This window comes from Stegastes partitus, unplaced genomic scaffold (assembly GCF_000690725.1).
Source record: "Stegastes partitus isolate 25-593 unplaced genomic scaffold, Stegastes_partitus-1.0.2 Scaffold228, whole genome shotgun sequence".
In the NCBI taxonomy this organism is placed as follows: Eukaryota; Metazoa; Chordata; class Actinopteri; family Pomacentridae; genus Stegastes; species Stegastes partitus.
In genome coordinates, this window is record NW_007577959.1 from 404,966 (window position 1) to 428,409 (window position 23,444).

Genomic DNA, 23,444 nt, shown 5'->3' on the forward strand with positions numbered 1-23,444 from the left:
GAGGAAGGTGTGGGCGGAAAAAACTGAAGAATCTCTAAAATATGACACCTGCAAATCTGGTTGGCTTGGGAATGTTACATAACGAACATCGTATGCTTTCACTTCTTCTCTTTAATCAGCGCGATATTAATGTTCTCAGGAGAGTGAGACGATGAAAGCTGACCAGGAGTCAAGAGATTTCCAACCTGAATGTCTGCACAGGCAGAGGCTCCTTCTGGCTCTGTCCTCTCATCTGCAGAACCTCTTTGGAAGCCTTCCTCAGCCTCCTCTCTGCCGCCTCCTCCTGACGCTGCTCCTGCTTGCTTTGGCTGGCCTGCAAAACAGCATAAACAGTCAACCTGTGCTGCAGCTGGGCAAGGCTGGATCTGGTATGTACGGTGACTATAGCGCCAGTCCCACCTGTCTCTGGGCCTCTCTAAGCAGGCAGCGGAAGCGCTCGTCCCTCAGGGCCCAGTGGGGGAGCTCGGTGGCCTCCCTGGATTGTGGCTCCTCCAGTCGCAACTTCAGCTCTCTCAGGGCGCTCAGCTCCTCCATCAGCTGCCTCTGGCGGGTCCTGCAGGCCTGAAGATCCAGCTCCAGGTCCAGGGAGGTGCGTGTCGGCTGCTCGGCCAGGGAGGAGCGGTACGACTGCTGCTCACACGCACAAAAACACACCTCAGATAAACAATACAAACATTCCGATATGCGTGGGCTTAAAAAAATTAAACCAATGACACGGTACCTGCTTATATCGCAATGTTCTTCTTTCCAATGTGTTTCTGACAAAAGGTGATTTCTTTGGTAAAGTCGAGCTGTCGCTGTCACTGCGATACAACTGAAAGAAAGGTAAAACCAGTCACGTCACGGAGAGCGGATAGTCACACTGGGCGGGCTAAACAGCTGAGTCGTAAATGTCAATCAGTGCCGACAACCGTCTTAAATCTTTCATTTTCCTTTTTTGGAGAAACTCACCCTGCAGACATACTGACTACGAGCGCCAGGAGAGAAAGTCTGCGAACGAACGATGGTGCTGCCGCGCATGAATGGCGAGGCGTGACCCCAGCGGCCTCCCCTCTCTTTAGGCCGGATTCGCACCGGCTCTGGGAACAGGCCTTCTGTCATGGTGGCCTTTTCCACCTGCAACAGTGTATGAAAGTCACTGTAATCCTCTGAAACAAAATCCACTAGCGGTTTTGAAAGGTATGCAATCACCAAAATGACACCATTTGTCAAAACCAGTAACTTTAAAAACAGGAAAAATTGACAGATTTTTAACTTTCTGACAGTCATTGAACTACTCATGTATGACGTGAGGCTCTGTTGGGAAAAATGAACCAAATTCTAAGCGTAAAATTGTGATATTTTGTCAAAATCACTTTATTCTACATATCTTGTTTTAAAAAATGGCCAGAAATAAACAGTTTGCACCATCTAAAAAAGTTTAAATAAAAATCATGTGCTCTTCAGTGCAACCAGGCAGAGACTAATGGCTCAGGTGCGACAAACAGTGACGTGACTGTTGAAAATGTTTTTTTTAAAAACAGACTTTTCTGCTGAATTGCTTTGTCTACACAGAGCCAGGAAGAGACAAGTATGGACACAAATAAGAGAGATTAAAAGGAGAATTAAACATACTTTATCAAATAAATAATCAAGCATGGTTCAAAAATGGCACACATTGGAGCAAGTTGTGACACATTCAGCACAGTGAAATGTCTTTTAGAGTTGATGTGAACAGTAGTGTGAGAAAGGCCTCGGGTGTAAAAAGGTAAGTAATAAAACATCGATAGCATGTAGACTCATTTATTTGCATTCTCTCTACTTCTAGTGCTGTTTTCATAGAGATGCCGAACTGTTGATAAAAATCGAGGCCACGGTGAGTAAAAATGTGACATGAGCAAGAAAAACATCCAGAAACTGTTCAGGGATCAGAGCGTTAATGTCAGATTGTCATTGCACAAGAATGAAAATCAACACACTACCACAAGACTTTACCTTTATAGTGGAGAGTTTGCTGGCTGTCTGACCACAGCGCCCCACGGTGGTGATGCAGATGCCCTCTGCACACAGGCCCTCTGAGCAGGGAGCTGTAAAAGCTGTGCTGTTACTGCAGCCACTGTCCACCGACTCTGCCTGCCAACTCCTGCAAAACACAACCTCGTCGTGACTCGTACATTCGCTGGAGGCAAAAAGAAACATTTTGTACATGACATTGCAAATTTGACCTGAATGGAAAACACCGTCACCTTTCTGATGCCACCTCCCCCGGCTCATCCTTCTTCTCCAGCCTCTGCAGCTCCAGATCTGCATCCCGCTCTTCCAGGTGAGTGGTGGTGGTGGTGTTGGTGCGAGACAGCAGAGTGCATACAGTGTCCTGTAAGGTCACACGGCACACTCTCAAACATCGTCTTGACACTGTCAACATTCCACCTCCCTCTGCTGACAGTTTGCTGAAGCTGCTGTGTGAAGGCTTGTTTGGCTTGTGAGACACATTCCTGTCAATTACTCACAAGCTGCACACCTGCAGACTGTTGGCTAAAAGTCGCGTAGCAACACCACGAGGACAAATTCCTCTGAAAAGCTTGGCACGGTTTATAGCTTAAAGGAATGTTTATTTTATGTTTTTAACCTTTGTATAAGGCTTAACATCAAAGCTCTGATCAGAAGATATGTACCTGAAGAGTGTAATTGCAACTCCTAAGCTAGAATTAGTTTTATGTATCTTCATTTCCCAGTTGTTCTATTGCGGTTTACTTTTGTCCTATACCAACTGCTGTCATGCTCCATATTGTAATCTTTTGTAATTTTATAACGGTGTGCTTTGTTAGCCAGGTCTCCCACAAAAAAAGGGATTTATCCAAAGGAACTTTCTGATTAAATAAAGGCAAAATTAATAAAGTAGTCACCTTAAAAGAGGGCCACCTAAAACAAAATATATCTACATACATTTAAATGTGCACTATATTTAGAACCACTTCTTGGTCTAGAATGTGATACGTGTCAAAGTTATGTTCACATAAATGCCAGAACCCAAGGCTTCCCAGTACAATGTATTGTAATAGGAGTATCAGTGTTATTCACTGCATCACTTCACCTGTCATGATTTAATGTGGTGGCTGATGGGCATAGTGTACTGACTATTTTGGTGTTAACCTCTTTTCAGATGGTTAAACTCATAGACTGTATAAAAGATGGACGTAGCTACCGTGATGTCACTCGTTGGTTTCTGCACTGAGAAAATGAAGCCAGGGTTTTGCTGCTTCCTGGTTGACATCTTGGATTTTTGGAGCCAGTGATGCAAAAATCGTCGGAGGGAGGCGGAGCTATAGGAGCAGCGATTGGTCAGACGGATTGAGAGGCAGGCCCTCTCTGCCCGCCCACATTTACCGCCTTCTGTTTGCTTCGTCTGCATCGTCGCTGCCGACTGTCAATCAATTCAGCCACGCCCCTTGCCCCGCGAAATTTTGTAGATTTTTAAAAAAAATTCAGTGTTGCTTTATTTTCCTATTGGCCACCTGATCTCTGAATTTGACTATGAAAACTAATAAGAAAAAAAATCCTGAGCTGTAGGAATGCAGTATTTCGTGATCTGTGATCACTTATTTTCCAATTCAAGTCTATGGGAGCCAGGGCTTTTTAGAGCCAACAACTGGTGGATGAAGTGATATTGCAGGTTTTTGACACTTCGGGGTTGGCTTCATTTTTCAGGGCCAGTTGCTACGTTCATCTTTTATACAGTCTATGGTTAAACTATGTTTGCACATTTTGCATACTCTGGTCACACAGGATCACCTTTTTTTTGTGATGTTCCAACAAGTGGATGGGTTTGATTCGAAGGCTTTTCTCTTTTTAATGCCAGGTCCTGCCTCACTTCCATAATAACTACATCTTTTAATTCTCTTCTAATGTCATCTGAACAGTCTCTGTCATGCTGTTACCTAAAACGCTGTCATTCACTGATAAAGTACTTATCTGTTTACCATGGCTCTGGGCCTTTGCTCCTCATCCTGGCCATCGTGGTGTCTGCGGTGGCTGAGGCTCTTCTGTTCAGGCCTCTGTGACTCTGCCCCACCCAACATCTGGACTCGCAGCCAGTGGTAAACCATCTCCGCACTTCCCTCGCATTCAGCCAGGCTCACCTGGGCAGTGCCCTGCAGGAACACACACACACGATTTCAGATTGCAGATGAGTAAAACCCGAACAGCTGTAGCTGTCCACCAGCAGTAAGGCTGTTGCCGCTGAGGCTTTCAGACCCACCAGTAGCTCCTCCTGAGCCTGAGGTCCCAGTGAGCAGACAGACAGCTGCAGAGCGCACACCGCCAGGGCGTTTGCGGGGACAGGAATGCGGAAGCCTTCATTGAAACTCATCTGGCATTGTGGCTCCAACGCTGTACAACAGTAAAACGCACAGGCCCTGCCGGCGTCCAGTGGAATCAAGTGCACCTTCACGTACCTGTATGGCAACAAAAGAATAGAACAATATTTACACAGATTTCTGCTTGTTGATAAGAACAACATGTGACTTGTCCTCAGAAGGCATTCAGTGTCCCTGCTCTGTCCAACGGTAGCAAGATTTGCCAATCAGCATCTCACAAGGTAACTCATTCACATGGATCTTGGTAGTTCAATCTGTAAAAAATCAAGTGTGGTTTTACAGTTTTTACCATTTCTTGTTTCAATTCGAGGTTGTTTTATGACTCTGATGTCTGAAAAATATGGGGTGTGATCAAAAAGTTTTAAGAGTGTACCTTAAAAAAAAATGGAACAAAATGTGTCACATCCTCTATTGACTCATGACAGTTACTGCTCGTTCATGTTACATGTGAATGACTATGACTTGCTCCCTGCAGGGACAACAGGAACAGTCCTGGAACTTTTTAATCAAACTACGTTAATATTTTCTTGTTATGTATTTTTAAAACCCATCAATCCCAGTCAGTCAGTCTCCCACATACCAGCTACAAGAGCTGAGGGGCAAGTTATTTTCGATACAATCTAACATTCAATCACTGAAAACTGCCAAAATGCTACAAAAAGTTAAATATCAAATTGAATAAATCTGGCAACAATGTTTTTTTCACCTGTTACCAGGGCCAGGAAACAGAGCTGACTTTAGCTATTTGGCGGATTAATGTACATGAGAGCAGTCTTTTCATTTAACTGCAAAAAAGCAAACAAACCATTCCAAATGTATTACTGTAATCATCATCGCTGAAAGTACTCACACTTTATAGCCATCTCTCACAATTGACCTATTTAAATTCTTGAGCTGTAGCAGATGCAGTCGCAGAGACTGAGAACTGGACTCCCACCTGTAAACAGCAAAGTTCCACAAAGAGAATACAGCGTTAATAGTGAGATACCAACAAGGAATGAACTTGCCACCCACATACAGTCTCTACACTAACAGTTTACTCACAGCAGTCCCAGTTGGATCTGGGTGGGCTCGCTAACAGATGTCAACTCTTTCATGTATGACATCTCATCGAACTCCTCTGCCCTGTTGGAGGAACGATAAAACAGTCAATCAGCAAATAGCTTTCCTCTGTTATTAGACACAAACTTTTTGAAAAATCGTGAAGATAGTCAAGCAATTCAAACAGTATGATATCCAACACATTTATTTCTTGAAGCCATTAAAAGCAATTTTTGTACCTAATTTTATAATGGTTAAGATTTAAAGGTAGAATTTTATAAAATGTAAAAACTGTGATGTTATTCTTTGTTTCTTTTGAAGACAGTGACACCTTGTGATAGACATAAAACTAATAAAAGCTGAAAGTGGTTTTTATTTAGGCTGTTGCAGTCTTCTCTTCCTTCACTAGGAGGTGCCAACAGCTTGATGTTCATGGTTTTTTTTCCCCACTATGGTGGGGGTGGACCTCCTCTCACCTCCTGCCCCAGGCCTCGAATACACCGCTGTCTGTGGCCAGAGCATCTTCAGAAACACCTGCAGAGACTCTCCTGGCTCTCCTGCCACTTCTGTTGGCACTGTTTCCTCTAAGAGTCACTCCTGCAGAGGAAAACACGGTTAATTCATGAGCAATCACCTCGTGGGCGGAAGGTAAGATCCTGTTCACTTGCCTGTGGAAGTGAAAGCCGCCTGAGCTCCTCCGTCTCTGTGAACCTTGTTGTCCAGTTGATGCACAGCGGCGGGGCTGACCGTGTCCTCGCTGCTCAACATGGCGGTGTGCGACAGGGTTTGTGACTGAGCCCGCAGACCCTCCAACAGGCCTCGGCCCGCCTGCTCCATGTACTCCTCCGTCATCTGGGTGAGGGGACAGTCCTGAGGGGCAGAGTGGTAGGGAGTGTCCATGGGAGAGCTGGGCGGCGACAGGGAGGACAGAGAGGAGCGGGAGGAGAGGGAGGCCAGGGACTGTGGGGTGTCGTGGGAGCGTTTGGTTTTGCTGTGGTTCAGGGGGTCGGGAGTGAACATGGAGCAGTCTCTGGACAGGGTCTCTGGGGGAAGCAGGTAGCGGAGGTGAGGGTCAAGCGGCTCTCCGGCCCCCTCGTGGCGCTCGTACTGGGGCAGACCATAGATGTCACTGAAGCTGATGGAGCTCAGGGAGCCTCGGCTGGACGCCAGGGAGCCTCGACTGGAGGCAGGAGAGCCGCGACTGCTGCTGGACGACACCGTCAGAGAACTGGCTGACAGGCTGGAGGTAAAGGAGAGAAAAACATGTAAGAAAAAAGACACAGACATCAAATGGACAACAACTAAAATCTTTACAGAATAGTGTGTGGACTCAATATTTTGAGATGTTTGACTGCCTTGTCTCATGTTTCATGAATGTTTCTTTTTCTAAATTAATAAACATGCAAGAGAGTGAGACCTGAGCCTTTGTTGTAGCTTTGGCTTTGCCGCAGAGACTTTTCTTTCGTTACTAGATTCAATCTGTGAAATGGGCCATTTAATAACTCCTTGTATGACTGGTATTGAGCTAACAGACCTTTGAATCATTGATATCGTGAATGCTGTAGAGATAACGCTGTAATTTCCTTTGTTCTGTGTTGTTTTGGTTCTTGTTTATGTGATGTTTGTTCATATCAACGTTCCTTAAAAAAAAAACTCTAAAATAAAGAATGAGTGTGTGCTTCACCTTTTCAGCTGGGAGTGAAGGTAGGTGGTGATGCGTGTTGCCTCCTCCAGCTGTCTCAGCAGGACGTTCCTCTTCTCCTGCTGCAGGATCCTATCAGTATCCATACATTGATGCATGAGAAACTCACAGTTCAAACTTATATGAGCATACCATGTCTTGATCTTTACTTAAGGGTAACATTTATGGGAAATATGTCTGGTCAGAATTCCTAAAATTCAAAACTATCATATTATCCTGTATCACAAGACATCAGATCCTGCTCCTACTTTACTGTAGCATCATACAGCAGCCAGCAGATCCATATCAGAGACTGCTGTGTTTACATCTTATGGGATAAACTGGGCTATGAGGGTGCCCTTATTTCTCCTCCAATTTCAAGAGCATAGCTGCAAGACTAACAGATAATCTGAGAGTGAACGCACAATACAATTTCACATGTAAAGAGAGTCAGTTGAGCGATCATTTCTTTGATCAGCTGGGCTTTACACACTCAACTCCATACTACTCATGACTACATAAAGTAAACACTATACGAATGTTGTACTAATGTAATGTGATGATATTATTAAATTACTGATACACACAGTATGTATTATATGGGTTTAATGGTAGTATGATGTTGATTAGGCACTTTGACTTCTGCACCTGTACTATCTTTGCATGAAAAGCTCCCATACGGTAAAGAAAAAGAGAGGTGGCCATCATCATTCTCACCTCTGATTGGCTCCTTGGCTCTGGGAGCTGTGGGCCCTCTGTACCTCCTCCTCCAGCCGGGAACGCTCCTCCTCCAGCTGCAGCAGCGTCTCTGTCGGGTGCTGCTGCTTGCTGACCAGGATGATCTCCTGCAGAAGGGCCTCCTTCTCACGCAGGAGCTGCATGAAGTCTCGGTCGCGGTCCGCCTCGGCCCGTCCCGACCAGCTCTCACTGTCCAGCTGTGCTAGCTGGTGCTGAATACTCTGCACCCTGAGAGAGCAGCAGGGAAGATTAATGACAGGCAGAACTTGTTTGCACATTTTTAATGCTCTCCTCATACCTGGCCCTGGTATGCTGACATGGATACAGCTGACAAATTTATAGTCAGAGGTGGGCAGGTACGTGCTGTGTCCGTTTAGTTGTGAACATTTGTTTACATAAACTCTGCTGGAGCCAAATGTGCCTGGCTTTCACTGAAGTACAAACAGCATGGAGTTCACATGCCATGATCAGGAATTAGTGAAAAAAACAAAAAAAAAACAGACTCATTCCTGTTGCTTCTCTTACATACTGCTCTCTCAGCTCAGATCAGGGACTTTGGGATTTACTGTCATCGAGTATCTGACATAAACACACTGATTGTGGATATGCTGAAATTAAAGTGCCATAATAAACTGCTGTAATTGTTAACATTTATATCACCAGGGTTTTTCCTGCAGAGAGGAAAAAGGGGATTTTAGCCAGCGCCGAAAGGAAACTCACCCATGCCAAAATGATAAAATGTTAATGGTAATTGGGGTTTCGTTTACTGCAGCATGACAGACATTCTTATCAAATGCTCAGAAATAAGAAAAAAAATGCATAGATTTCTGTCAAAAAGGTAACAGATTAATTTCCTTTACCCTCCGTGGACAGATCATGTGTACCGCTGTGCATAGTCTCTCCACAAAGTCCCGCTCTGAGCCAGGAAAACCCCTGATTACATTTGGCAATCACGCTGTAAGTTGTCATAATATTGTGACATTGTGTTGCCAAATATTGCAAGTCCACCAGACAGCGAGTAAACTAGTTGGGAATACTCGGCATAAGTCTGAACTGGTCATAGACTGTATTTATTTACTGCACTAAAAATTATTTTCTCCCCATAAAACAGTACAGACAACTGTAGCAGTTTGGGACAACTATCTGAGCATTTTGGAAGACATGCAGAAACACAAGTGGCACGAGCTGTTGTTCAAATATAACAACAGTCATAAATTTACATTGAAAAGATAACATTTTCCTTTCAAATAATATATAGATCCTACAAGTTTTGTATCATAACATAAGGAGGTGCAATATAACTGTACAAACTTCTCAAACATAAAGAATGTCATTGGTATGCTGTGTGCATTACAACAAACAGCTGAATCATAACTTGTGGTCAGCTTGAATATTTTTAGTGTTGATGATAATTTTCTCAATTATTCAACTAGCTGTTTGGTCTGTAAAATGTCATTAAATGATGAATATGTGTTTCATGACGTCCTCAAATGTCTTGTTTTGTCAACAGCCCAAAAATATTCAGTTTACTGTCATAGAAACAGCAAAGAAATAGAATATATTCACATTTAGGTAGCCAAAATCAAAGAATTTTGACTTTTTATTTCTTAAAATAATGCTTAAGCCAATTAATCAATTTAAAAATAGTTGGCGATTAATTTAATAGTTGACATCTAATGAATTGGCAAATTAATCATTGCAGTTCTGAATCAAAATAAGCTTATTTGGTTATTTGATACTCTAACTTAAGCACAACAAATATTAAGCTACAACCTGCAGGCAGTTAGCTTAGCTAAGCACATGATATTGAGGAACACAGACAACCTGCCTCTGTCCAAAAATGATTAAATTCTGCCAATGACACCTCTAATGTTTGTATTACATATACAAAAAGTGTAAACATGACAGTAGCCACCAGCCCTGTCATATAACTTTCTGCCAGAAAGCAAATATATTTAACAATGTTTAAATATTCCTTTGGGTTCAGATAAAGCTGTGCACTAGCATAAAGAAATATTTAGAACTAGCTTCTAAACAGTTCTGTTGACTTTGCATTTTCTCCTTGGAGAAAGCCGCCATCTGGATGGACTCCATATTAATATTGCAAGAGAGGTTATTGAATTAATGCTCCCTGCAGCAAAACTTACAGCTTCTGTGTACTCTGCACATGTGTTTATGGCAACACTGGACAATCATCCCCACATAAGATCACATATTTGAGCCCAGCAGACACTTCATGCCGCGACTATAATGACAGCATTCAGTGCAGTAATTTCTGCCTGAACTACCTGCTGCATCAGCCAGTGGTCTTACAGGTGTACATCGCTCAGATGTTTATTCAGAGTTAAATGGGATCTCAGAGAGTAAGTTCTCAGCTCAGATGAAATAACTGTGTTTATGTGTGTTGGATTTCAGACAGAGTGACTCAGTGACAGAGCATGCAAGTTTCCACAGGTCTCCCTTCTTTCTCCCTTTCCCTCCCTCCGAACCTCCCTGATGTCATGGTTGGCATTGCAGTTGCTGGGTCACCACAGCAACATGAATCTTGTAAAGAAGTGTGCATGGAGCCAGTGTAATAACACTGTTGCACACTGCAGCTCCTTATGGCTGCGAGAGACTCTGTCTGACCAGGAATGTATCAATCATTAGATAACACACACCCTAATGACATACCTGTGCTGAATTCATAGGCACCCTCTTTCAAAAGCAAAGGAATTTCAGCCTCCATCCAGTGTTGATTTTGCCAACGTATAATTTAGTATGCACTATAGGGTGAGCTGGGATATATTTAACCGAACAGTGTGTATATTAAACCACCTTGTGGAGGAGCAGGGTGTGTGTTGAGGCAGGCGGTGGGCAGTCCTCTCTCTGGCTGCGCACACAAAGGCAGCACACAGTCAGCAGCAGCGTGGCCAGGCAAGAATGTGACCACCCAGCTCATTCTGCTGGCCAGACATCGCTCAGCAGCCACGGCCACCGGGCGCAAATACTATTCATAACACATCCTCCCACTGGACGACGCACAGGGAGAGGGGGCTGACGGGGCTGACGGGGCCCGTGAGTCACTGCTGCATGCCAGTGTGTCATACTACTACGACTGACAAACAACAAACAGCCAGACACACTTACTTTTTCTTGGCTTCCTCGTACTGCCAGTTGAGTTTCACTTTGTCCACCAGATGCGAGGAATCTTGTGGACCATACTAAAGATGAAGTAAAACATTACATGCATGGATTACAGGAATGATCAGATTAGTCATTTCAGATTTATAGATGTATGGGAAGCTTCATGTGGTATAAATAAGTTGATTTAGTCATCAGTGGAGGTGCTGATCATAACTTTAGGTGCAGGCAGGGAGGAGTAGCAGTTCCTCCTACCTCTCCCATGATGTCAGTCTGACAGCCAGTGTCACAGTACTGCTGCAGATGGCACGAATCACCCACGGTTCCAGTGCTATTCACCACCTCGCTGGCTGAGTCGCTGATTGACAAGCTGCTTTGGAAGTTAACTGTCAGCTTCGCCAGGCTCTGTGAGATAAAACAACCAAACAGAACATTAACCCAGCTGAACCCCAAAACCTGCAGATAACTTTAAAAAAAAAAAAAAAAAGTAGCAGAAAATTCATGTGTGATGTGCAGTTCTGATGAGACAATTCACCTTTAATCTAGGGTTAAAATTGTGATACTTCATAAAATAAACTTTATTCTACATCTCCTTTAAAATAATCACCAAGAATAGTGCCAGATCTTGTAAGAAAACAAAAAAATTGAGAACTGAGAAGTCACGACTGATTCAAAAATGAAGGGACTGCTTGGCTAAACTGCAGGCTGTCAAAGAGCATAGCAGATGCATGGAAACAAATTAAAAATGTAATGTCATAAATATCTATAATACATAGTGCCTCCACTTTCCCCTAGAGTACTGGTAACACCTGTGGGCACTTGGAAAAAAATTGTGCATGTTGATTTACTTTTAGCCATGTTTGTGCTTTTTCCACAGAGGGATTTTATATTGAAGTGAAAAATGAGCCTACATGAGCAAAAAAATAAAATAAAAAAAGCCCAGAAACATCTTAGGGTTCAAAGGGTTAATAAAACAGATGTGTTTCAAAAATACTACAGCAGGAGTTGACAATACCTCAGAAGGAAATTTCCTGTGATAAAAACAACCAAAAATGCAAAGTGGACTGCCAACAGGAGGTTTCAGATATGAAATATTCCTGCATCTCTTCTTCAAAATATTGTAACATCTAAAATCCTCTGCCTCCACTATGTGATCAGAAAGATTGTGACACTGCCAGGAAATGCCTCAGCAAACGTGGCCAGAAAATCGGACTGAATCACCGTCTTGTTACCACTTGACTATTCACTACTTATTAATACACTGTATATTTGGTGTTGCTGACAAAATTGGTAGACGTGGTTGGTGATTCACATGTCTGGAAATGTGTTTTATAAAAAGACAATGAGGAGAAGCTGCAGAACAGTAAAGGTTAACAGACACTAGAGGTCAGCATCCAATATGCCAACAAATACAGCTGTATCAGAAGGGGATGTCTGATGGCAAGAAGTAGACATGATCTTTATAAGAAAAAAAAAATGTGACTGATACCTGGATGAGGTCCTGCCTCTCCTTCTCGCCTGTGCTGATGGCCTTCTTGATGCTGCGCAGCTCGTTGAAGATGGCTTGAGCCTCATCCAGCTTGTAGTTTGTCTGACTGCAGGACATCTTCCTGTCAATCCTGTACAACAAAACAAATAATAAAAAAAAATACATCAACATGGCTGCTCCGTTATGTGACAAAGTAGAATGGAGCTCATCCCTTTAGAAACTGGAATCTACAGGCTCCAAGATAAACAATACATAAAATGTAAAAATATGGGGTTTTTGGAATCAATATAGTCTGACTCAGCGAATGTAAACTACAGGTATCAGCCTGGCCTTTCCTCCATGTATTTCACAAGACATTCTCATCCACCACTATCCATGTGTTTCCCTTTTCGAAATCTCTGACCAACCTCTGTTCAGCAAGCTACCAGCTAAAAATGTCAAGTTTTGTTAAAGATTTGGATCATGCAATAAGGCTGGCATGCTTGGTTTGCTTGGTAAATCAGCCGTTTTAATGCAAGCACTTGAATTCTTGAGTTCTGCCAAACAATTCCCCCGTGGCAGATGCAGTGATGCACATACAGTAGAAGACCCATGCATATGATCACAGAGACAACACAGAACTAGGACCTCATGTACATATATTCAAACCAGGCTGGTACTGCTTTCGTCTCAGAGGATTTGCTTGTAATTTAAGTACTTTAGTCATAAAAAAAAGTGCAGGTATTTGGTAAAACTGACATTCAAAAGGGGAAAAAAAACTTCATCTGGAGATACTGTGTATAAAACAGATTTGTCAACTATTGAACAACTCCCTGCTACCAAACTCCTTCTGCTGTACAGTTAAATAAGTCTATCTATAGAACTGTAAATGTATTATATTACAGATATCCATACACTTTGTCACTTTACATCTGTGTCCCATGTTTCCATGTGTCCCATGTCCAGTGTTTTCTAAAGACATTGTCACTGCATCCTGGGTTTAGCTTGGCCCATATCAAGTGTGACTGGTTTAGTTGTTGGTCCCTTCTGCAGCACAGACACAGTACTGTGGACATGGGTTTGGCCACTGGAGACTAAGGTCTATACACAGAGCCACCAAACTGATAAAATGTAGTAAAACCGAATCCATCTATTCAAGGTGGAGTATGTGATTCTCATCTAATACACTTTTTATTCTGTTACTATCACTTCACAGTGCACTTGTTGTCCATTCTGTGCGAATACTGAAAAAACAAATCGGAGTTGAAAACAAACAAAGTGGCTTGGCCCAAGTCAAAGAACACAACTTCAGCGTGTCCTTTGCACGTTTCTGCACGTGCAAGTTTGTGTTCTTGCACAGGGCAGTTGAAAAGAAGCAGTGGGAGCAGAAAAGACAGTAAATCTAACACATAAGTATGCTAACTAGCCTATTGTCAACAATCCTTATTTGCTATTTTAATAACGGGGAAAAAAGTAAAGCTTTATACTTACATTTTGTATCACAAGAGATGCTAACAATCAAATGGCGACCCTTTTTATTGTTTAACTAATCATAAATATATTGTTAACTAGTGCACTGTTCTATCTCTGACTTGTTTGATAACCTTTTACTAATATTTTAGCAGTTCTGGAGTTCCATAGAAGTTGATATTAAAACTTAGCACAGTCATGTGCTGCAGTTTCTTTGCGCATTTATGAATGTGCTTTAACATTATGTTGTTATCAATATTGTGGTGAAGATAAAAATGTTTGGGAAAAAATGTATATGAGCGCTGATGAAAAATGTTATAAGCGGTTAGTAAGCAGTTGACTGAAATGAATTTACAATCTAAGTATTTCTTACAGCAACATTATTAAACTACACACACATAGGAATCCAGTAGAATCAAGGAGTTTCACTTCTTGGCAACAGGGTGGTGTTTTATATCTGATGACAGGTCAGGGGTAAAAAAAAGACAACAAAATCACCCAATGAATATCTAAAGTATTTTTGTGTAGGAGGTAAGAGTCATCAATGAATCAAGTGTTTTTTAAAAAAAATTGTGGCCAGTTATGAAATACTGACACTGCATGTGACAAACCCATGTAATTGATGATTTCTGTTTTGTTCAGGCTCTACCGGATTAAACAGGTGAAATCTGACCAGCTGTTTACGAGAAAAATTCAAGAATTCAGATGCCACATGATTAAAATGAGGACTGATTATGAAATTTTGGAGAAAAAAAAACATAAAAACAACAACAAACCCCTCCCCCCCATACATCATAATTCATTTAAACTAATGTGCAGACTGCTTTGTTCTATGCCCAGTTAATCGTGTTGCGTTCTTCAGTGTGTTCATGGGGGGGTTGGCTGGTTGGTTGGGAGCTGGAGGAGCACGGCACGGTGCCTCCTCCATCAGTGGGCCTGGCACGTGGCCTCCCCTCACCACAGCCTGCTTCCCTCACTCTCCTTCAACAGCAGGTACTGTTCATCCACCCGACCCTGCCTCTTCCTCCCCAAACAAGCCCTGCTTTGTTCCCCCCACCCCACTGGCAGGGCCTGCGAGTTTATAAGTTTATATGCTTAGCGAAAAAAAAAAAAAACCCTACCCACCCAACCCTCTGTGCCACCAAACCCCTGGCCCCCATCCTGTGTATTACAAAGCAGCATATATGTTCAGTCAGTTAATTTCTTAAAACTACCAGTTGGGATGTTGGCTACAGAAACAGATCAGTGAAAACATGTGTAGTGTCTCAAAATTTGAGAACTTTGTCAAGATAAGGTGGAGCACAGATGAGTACAAGAGATACTTGCGTACAAAACTTTTGACTCTGACTCCTGAATTCTTTAGGTTGAGCAGTGACGACAACAGGGAGGGGGGTTCTACACCAGAAACTGTTTGTTTGCTTTATCTGATGCGACATGGCGTGGAGAACAATTAGCTATATTGCTGACAACAGCTGAGATTGGAGAAAAAACAACAGCCGTAGGGTCCTCTCCTGGCCTCAGCCCTACTGGGCAAAAACCAACCCAGAGGGAACAATAGGACGCGCACACACACATACGCAGACAAACAAAAGGCACAAACACGCATACGAGCACGTATACACACAGAAAAACTCAAGAGGAGGATGCGTCCATGTTTTCTGCAAGCTGTGTATTCTCCTGGCTATTCTGGGAATCACTTGAGTTGTGTATTATCTAAGAGATAAGGGACTCTTTGCCAGGACTCAGGAAGTGCAGAGGAATTTGCTGCCAGATATCTCTGTGTTTTTGAAAACTGCTTTCGAGCCCACACCTCCTCCTCCTCCTCCCCTCTCCATGGAACAACTTCCTCTCCAGGCTGAGCCTTGGCTCCCTGCACTCCACTGGTGCATCCTCTTCCTGAGGTGGAGTCCCCTTTTCCATCAAAAACTCCCTCCATTTGCCTTTTCTCAAGCACTCTCTTTTTTTCCCCCACAGAGAGGTGGAGCTTCTATTTCTAACATGAAATTTGGAACTGCTCAGAAATGTTCCCAGCACAGAAAGACGCCATATGTATGTGTCAGAAAAGCAACAAAAACTAAAGAAAAGTTACTAAAGATTACAAAGAATTTTCTCTAAAATAACAGGTGGAAAGTATATACTTTTTCTTCAATATTCTCAGTTTCAATAATGTGGGTCAAGAGGCTTTCTGCTCCAAATCATTGACAGTTCAATAATTTTCTGCTTGGTAAACTCATGTCTAATGTAAAGTCATGTGTAATAACATAATTTAAAAATTATGCTTTTGAGCTGTGGGAACTGTTTTAAAAAGGACTCAAATATTTTAAAGGGATTTTTTAAAGCATACGTGCTACATTAACATGCAACAGAGGGAAAAGAAAAGACAGTTTAAGGTGAACAGGCGTAGAGGGTGAGAGGGAATATGAAAAGGGAAAAGGCCGCTGGGTGGGGGAGCAGCGGGGCTGAGTGTTGTAGGAAGGAGAAGGGTGGCCATGGGAGGAAGGGTGGGCCTGGGACACACAGAGGCAGAGGAACACTCACTCCTGCAGGGTCTCCACTCCCATTTCCTTATACTGCAGCTCCTGCTTCACCTGGGCCAGCTCCTGCTTCAGTCTGGAGAGCTGCGGACACAAGCGAGCACCGGGTTACCATGGCGCACAATGGGCTTCTCTCACCACCACCGCCGGCTATAACTGCTTAGTCATGACTATTCACATACAGGAATGCTCAGCTCTGTTTATACAGAGGCACACATCGACACACACTGGATCACACACTGAGGCGTTCTCTCCTGAAAAAGTTATCTGTTACTGATGCAAAAAAAAAAAAAAAAACCACGATGGTGAAATGTGACCGTTTTAAACACTTTTTGAGTATTACAATAAAATAAAATAGAACAGTTCAGCGTTGTAATATACCAATATAAAAGGTAAGTCCAGTTTATCATTAGCTTTATCTTAGCATCAGCTGAGAGACAATTAAGGTTTAGCAGAAATTCTGTGTGACAAAGTGGAGTTTGACAGAGATGAACATTTTCTAAACATTTTCTAAAATACGCTATGGAGTGCCATAAGAGGAAAATATACAACCAGGTGTTTTGGGAAGCTTGAGCTACACTGAATGAATACTAAATCTAAATCTAACTTTTGATTTTTTTTTTTTAATCTCGTCCATTCCCAACCTATATTTTGGAGCAAAAATATCTAAAGTGACAAACCCAAATTAAAACAGATGAAGCTCCTGAGTCACACACATGAATAAAATCTTTTCAGAAAGAAACTGCCCCAAAACCAACACTCCTATATATTTGTTTCACAACATTAAAAAAATAAAAAATAAATAAAATCTGTGCAGACAAGCGTTTTAGCTCCATTTCAGAAATAATTTCTGTGCATATAAACACACCTGAAAACCCATCTCACATGACCACTCAGGTACACTGGGCATGTGGGTGTTGGTATAAATATGAAGCAAGAGACTGACTTCTTGGTTGAAGAAAATACTGCAGAGGAAGTGCAGCAATGGCAGAAAGCAACATCAGAGATTTCCTTAACTGCACAACAGCTGCTAGTATAGACGACAAGGACAATACTCTGGATTATCTATGCTGAATTACCCGTCGCCAGTCAAGGCTAATGACTTTGTTTCCTTCCAGAAAATGGTCATGTGATATGAATGTGACGAATCAGGGAACGATATGTACTGACACTTAAGGCACAATCAGAAAGCAAAATGAGTGTCTGCGTCATCAATTACAACAGCTTCTGTTTCTGCCAGTCCTGACTAAAACACAACCCTGCAGTTTTAAAAACATGGTCAGCAGCATTTCTACAAGTCTTAGAGTCGGAGTAGTCTGGACGCAAGCTATAAATGGATCAGTAGTTATGTGTTTTAAAAATCAACATTTATAAGTGTGGATGTAGAGCAGTGGGTGTTTGAAGTCAGTTAAAAAGTGAAGACTTTTGTCCATCTAAAATAATAATTCTAACAAAATATTCCAAAATAAATAGTTTACATACCCGTTGCAATTATTTTGCTGTCAAAATGCATTTGATAATCTTACACACAATGTTGCATTTGCCTTGATCCAAAGGTAATAAAACTACTTAAACTGATTTATCGATTGTCAAAATAGTTGGTGATTCATTAAACAGCTGCCAACTAATCAATTTATTGTTGCCGCTCTAGTGCTAAGCAGGTATAATGTGAAGGTATAAATGCTAGCACTCAACATAAGGCTGATGTTATAATTTGAATTTGACCTGATGGTGGCGCTAAATGAAAAGCTACAGGATTTTCAGAGTTTTTAAAGAATTTTAGCAAATACAACACATGTCAACATATGGATTTTAGCCAACCCTTACAGTTAATAAAGATGATACGTTAATAAAATTAAAAATGATGAGCAGTATATTTTGACTGCCTAAATGACCAGCGTTGATTATTGGGTGTTGTCTGCTGTTTCAGTACAACCTCAGTTTGTCTCGAGTTGTTGTAGGTTTGTTCCAGACGACAGATTTCTATAGTAACATTACAATTATGTCTTACTCATCTTTTCAGTACAACTTCAGGTTAAAATGTCCCCGATCCACCCTCACACATATGACTGATCTCAGAGAAATGTCCTACTTGGCCCTGTGAGTCAGGGACCTAGCCTCTGCCTGACCCTTTGATGATGATCTCATCCTCATCCTCTTGAGGCCCCGGGCCAGAGCCACAGTATCCTGTAGGGGCCACACCCCAGCCCCCATCTCTGCCCAAAAAGGGCCCCTCACTGCAGCCCATTGTTCTCCTCCGATAATGACTTACCCGCTCTCGTCTACAGGCTATTTCCACTTTGATTTGGTCAGGGTCGTATTTCGCGTTTGAGGACGAGCCGGAGAGCGCTGTGGACACACAATGACAAGACAACACAGGGGATCGTCAGTGAGTCAATAGTGATGATTTTAAGGTTAACTCGTGATGGTAAGAGATGATGGGGGATCCGGTGTCGTCTCCCAGCCTTTGTGTGTGACAGCTGGCTGGAGTCAGAGGGTGAACTGGGTGGAGGTGGTTAAAAGGGAGGGTGGGGTGAACAAGGAATGAGAATTTGGAAGATTTTCTATAGCTCTGCATCCCCCCACCAGTTCATGAAGGGACATCAGCAATATAGCATGTCCAGGCCAGATAATTAGGTCAGCCAAGGTCAGAGTTTTTGTTCTCATGGAGCCTTCAGGTTCACACTTTTCTCATCCTTTCATTCTCTTTGCCAATCTATGCTCGTATACATGATTTTTTATGATAAAACACAGGGTTGTGCACACATTCTCAATCAATGAAGTGAGCTAGAGATCTGTAGGGGCCGTGAGCTGGATACTAGTGGGCCTTACTGCTTGTGATGGAGCGATTGTCCTCAGAGAGCTCATGGAAGAGCAACATCTCCTGCTGAGCCAGCTCCAGTCGCTGCTGCTTGACCAGGTACATCTCCTTCTTGGCTTTGAGGGCCTCCTGGGCCACGACAAGGTACTCCTTCAGCATACGCTCCTGCTCCTGCCGCCATTGAGTCCGCGGGTTCTCAATCTGGGTGGTCTCTGCCAAAAGGACAAGGCAAAAGTGTCAAATAGTCAAGACACAAATCCTCTCTACACTGTATTGATATTCAGGGGCCATCCAATCTTGAGGAAAAAGTAAAATCCAGTATTTGTAATATGATTTATACTCAATTCAGAGTAAATTTCACAGCGTGGACACAAAGGCCATGGGATGTACTCACTGTTAATGTGGTCGATGTAGTAAACTCCCACTTGCTGGTCATAAACTTCCTCCCACCCGAGAGGAAGTTCATCTCCAACACAGTCGGCAAACGTCAGCGGTTTTGTGATCCTGAAAATATTCGAAAATAATTCAGTGTAACAGTCACACCACGAAACAGTCATCTACACTTTCATAACAGCTTCAGAGATAATACCTCAACTGTTAAGATTTTCCATATCCTGGACTTTTTCTTACAAGGATTAAAAGTAGATCATTTCATCCATTAAATTAAATGCTTCTGACATAATACTGATAATCAATGACAAACACCATAATCAGTTGAATCGGTTTCCCCTCTGTGAAATTGTATTGAGTTATTCTAGGAATACAATTTAACATCCAGCCCACAGAATTTTTGTTTTATGTCCTCCACATCATGAAATTTTACAATTAAATGCTCTGCCTCATAAATTATATAAATAAAATGGCAAGAATATTCTCTTCTCCAGCATCACGACCCCCAGTAGCAAAAGTACATGCAGAGCCCGTTACATGTGCTGCAGTTATAGCACTGCCTCTTGATGTAACGCCAGACTTGTATTCCACTATTATTATTATTATTATTATTATTATTATTGTTAAGAAAACCCTGTTGTTAGCAATTATGCAAACTTGTTTCATTCTAACTTTGTGGTCACACAGCATTTGTTTCATAGTGGAAAAAAATACAGCGATGACAATCCAGGATTTCATTGTTATAGAAACAACAAAATGATGAAACATCAGCCAAAGAGAGTAAACTGAATATTCATTATGCAAACGCAGCACTTACAACTTAAAACTATTCTTTCAGTATTTGTGAGATTTACAGGATTTCAAATTTGCTCCTCAAGGTAGGAACAGATCAATTCAGGTGCTCAGGTGACCAAACTGTTGCTAGTTTTGAAGGTTTGTCAACTTATTAAACTGTGAATTCATGCCTAGAGACTTCCACAGGACATTTCACACACAAACGTCAAAAGAACCTCATAACTTGCTGGCTACACCTGTCTTACATAGTCAAAATGCAGGAACAACACATTTAAAATTTATTTAAGACCAGAGTTTGACATATTTTGAAAATGTATTTTTTAAATGGTATTTTAACATTAAAACAGCACTAAAACACAGCCAAAAACCAAACACTCAACTGCACAGCCAAAGCAAGTGAGCCAAATCCAAGTCAAACTAAAACTAAAAATAACAGCAGCTAGCCTTGACAAATGCTGATGCTAAATTCACTTCCTTTTTCCCCATAGCCATTTCTTGTCATTGAAATTCTTCACTTTTCGTAACCAACATCCTGTTTATTTGGGTTATTTGGGTCATAATTAGGCAGCAGTCAAATCCAGTTCTGGTTAGATAAAAAGCAGCTACATTAATCCTTCTAAAAGGGTAACTAAGCTACTTTTAAATCATATTTTTAAATGTATTAAATTGTAAATTAGAAAAGAATCTTGTTCTTAAACACCTTTTTTTCTCAACGTCAACTTTCATGTAATTATTTCTCTCCGCTTGCTTCCAACAAACAAACCCTTTAGTTTCAGTCACACAAATATGCTGCTTTGATAAATACACAAGTGACTTGAGAGTGTAACAAACAGCAGATATAACAGGACACTTCTTCCCTGACACATTTTAGACAAATTATTGTGTGTAAAATCTGAAATTCTACAAGTATAACTCGATTTGTATTAGATAAAAACACAAATGCAGATTCTTTCAACTGAAATTTAGTGAAATATTACATTAGGCTTCATTACAGCGAGTTCAGTTAAACTACTTGTTCTTTCTAAAGCTTGAATTTGCAGAGATTACATGCTCACAAACAAGACTGCGTGGAGGTGTAAGTATTTATTAAACCGAGTGCATGGAAGCGCGCCCATCAGCACACCCTGCGACATGCTGCAACAGTGACTACGACAGGGCAGAGCTAATGACATCAGGCTGATACATGACTATCTGTACTAACCCAACACATATCAGCGAGCTGCGAACCAGTGAGTCCGATGACAGCAGCACATACAGAAACTGATTACCATCAATCAGCACAGACAAAAGGGGGTCCAGCAACAGTGACCCCTTCCACCACAGTATGCTCACAATGCAGACGGTGCACGAGGCATGATCCTGGCGAGGTATGCATACAATGAGGGGACGGCCCCGAGAGAGTCGCTGAGACATTCTGCACCACATTCCTCAGGAGACAGACGCTGCAGCGCTCCCCTTTGCACACACTCAGGACAAACTCACTTCACAAGATCTTCCCTACTTTTTTTTTTTTGCAAAAAGAAACGGGTTTTCATGCCAAACGCCAGCAGCGCTGAGACACATGCTGATGATTCAAATTAGAAGAAAACACAGAATTACTCCTCGTCTCTCAAATAAGCCTTTCACAAATTGGTGCACTAACAACGCCTGAAAGATTTTCCAATACAAACATCTTGGAGCTGTTCTGAATCCTCCTTGATGATGAATCACACGGGCTTGTCAGAAACCTTCAACGCCTCAAATTCAATAAACTCTCAGTGCATTTCACACATTTTTGGGAAATTCTACAGCCTGGATTACTTATGTGCAGCTTTGCATGTGACGAACTGCAGAATGTTAAGTCAATGTTATTGTTTAATTCTTATACAGTAATGCGAAGAAACTTACTGAATTCTGTCACTCAAATACTAACTCTCAAATAGTTGCAAACATAATTATTAGATTACATGAGTGCAAATATACAACTGTGGGGGCTGCACATATAAATACTAACTGGCAAACAGTTCTAACCGTCAAACCTCCGACTAGAGAGGCAGAAGTCAGAAAACATGACATTTTTGCTTAGAAAATTACTTCAGCAATTATCAACACACTTGCTCATTCTGTTAAGCTGACTAACGAAGTAGTTCCCAACATTTTTTAGCTTTTGACACCTGGTCTGGCCAATTATTGGAGCCAATATTCAGCATTTTTCTGGTTATCAGGATCAGGATTTTTTTATTTTTTTTAACCAATTCTTAATTAAATAAATGTAAAAACACCCTTCTATGCTCTGAAGCAGCCCTCTCCATCTCTAGTCACAACTCTCTGCCTGCCCAGAGCACTACTTGATTAGTTAGACGTCACAAGTAATTGTTTATCGACACTGTAGAACAAAACTTGTCAAAAATGTCTATCAATTAAATCGATGTAAAACATAAAACAAGGCATTTTAACAAAGATTTGTTTATTTTGAGAATTTCTGAAATTATGTATCTCGGTACCAAATGTCAGTATTGGGTCTCTTAAATTACTAATAATCACTATAGAACTTCAGGCAAAGTTTTACCTCCTCAAATGGTTGAATTTGAACCATTTCCAGGCTACGTCAAACAACTCAGACAGAATTTAAACAGAAAAAAGCTAACTGAAAGAAGATAAATATAATATAAAACAGGAATAATCCCATCTCGGGAACCACTGGACTAAATGATCAATCAACAATCGCTAACTAATAGTTTCACCTCGACACTACAACATGTATTTTCTCCACATAAGCACACAAGCTGTTGACACCTATGACAAAGACTCAAACATTCTCCCAAAAAAGAGATGATTCAGCCCTTAGCAGTTTCCTACATAAATGCACAAATCTACCACAGACAGGCAATAAGTAGCGTGGTGACAGTGTGTTAAAAGGACTGTCACATGAACTATTGAGTACCAAACACCAGGACAAGGCAAACATGAGCACACTCCCTACCTGCTGCTGTTTTAAGTGTTTGTTAAAGGTAAACAAACGTCCAGACACTAACTGCTCTTGTAAATA

At 41.7% G+C, this 23,444-nt stretch overlaps 1 protein-coding gene across 2 annotated transcripts in view; it reads right to left on the reverse strand.

The window, feature by feature from the left end:
- The window catches only part of wwc3 (WWC family member 3), a 50,648-nt gene that overhangs the window by 3,875 nt on the left and 23,329 nt on the right, over positions 1-23,444 (reverse strand). For both annotated transcript variants that reach the window (XM_008281291.1, XM_008281290.1), the window contains 21 exons: positions 19,626-19,735; positions 19,243-19,443; positions 18,683-18,759; positions 16,415-16,494; positions 12,428-12,557; positions 11,194-11,343; positions 10,945-11,018; positions 7,795-8,043; positions 7,081-7,170; positions 6,065-6,636; positions 5,873-5,993; positions 5,400-5,480; positions 5,206-5,292; positions 4,238-4,433; positions 3,960-4,130; positions 2,226-2,353; positions 1,975-2,122; positions 952-1,116; positions 722-814; positions 400-630; positions 186-313 (listed from right to left, as the gene is read on the reverse strand). In XM_008281291.1, coding sequence (XP_008279513.1) covers positions 186-313; positions 400-630; positions 722-814; positions 952-1,116; positions 1,975-2,122; positions 2,226-2,353; positions 3,960-4,130; positions 4,238-4,433; positions 5,206-5,292; positions 5,400-5,480; positions 5,873-5,993; positions 6,065-6,636; positions 7,081-7,170; positions 7,795-8,043; positions 10,945-11,018; positions 11,194-11,343; positions 12,428-12,557; positions 16,415-16,494; positions 18,683-18,759; positions 19,243-19,443; positions 19,626-19,735 — 3,282 coding nt within the window. The remainder of the gene's footprint in view (positions 1-185; positions 314-399; positions 631-721; positions 815-951; positions 1,117-1,974; positions 2,123-2,225; positions 2,354-3,959; positions 4,131-4,237; positions 4,434-5,205; positions 5,293-5,399; positions 5,481-5,872; positions 5,994-6,064; positions 6,637-7,080; positions 7,171-7,794; positions 8,044-10,944; positions 11,019-11,193; positions 11,344-12,427; positions 12,558-16,414; positions 16,495-18,682; positions 18,760-19,242; positions 19,444-19,625; positions 19,736-23,444) is intronic.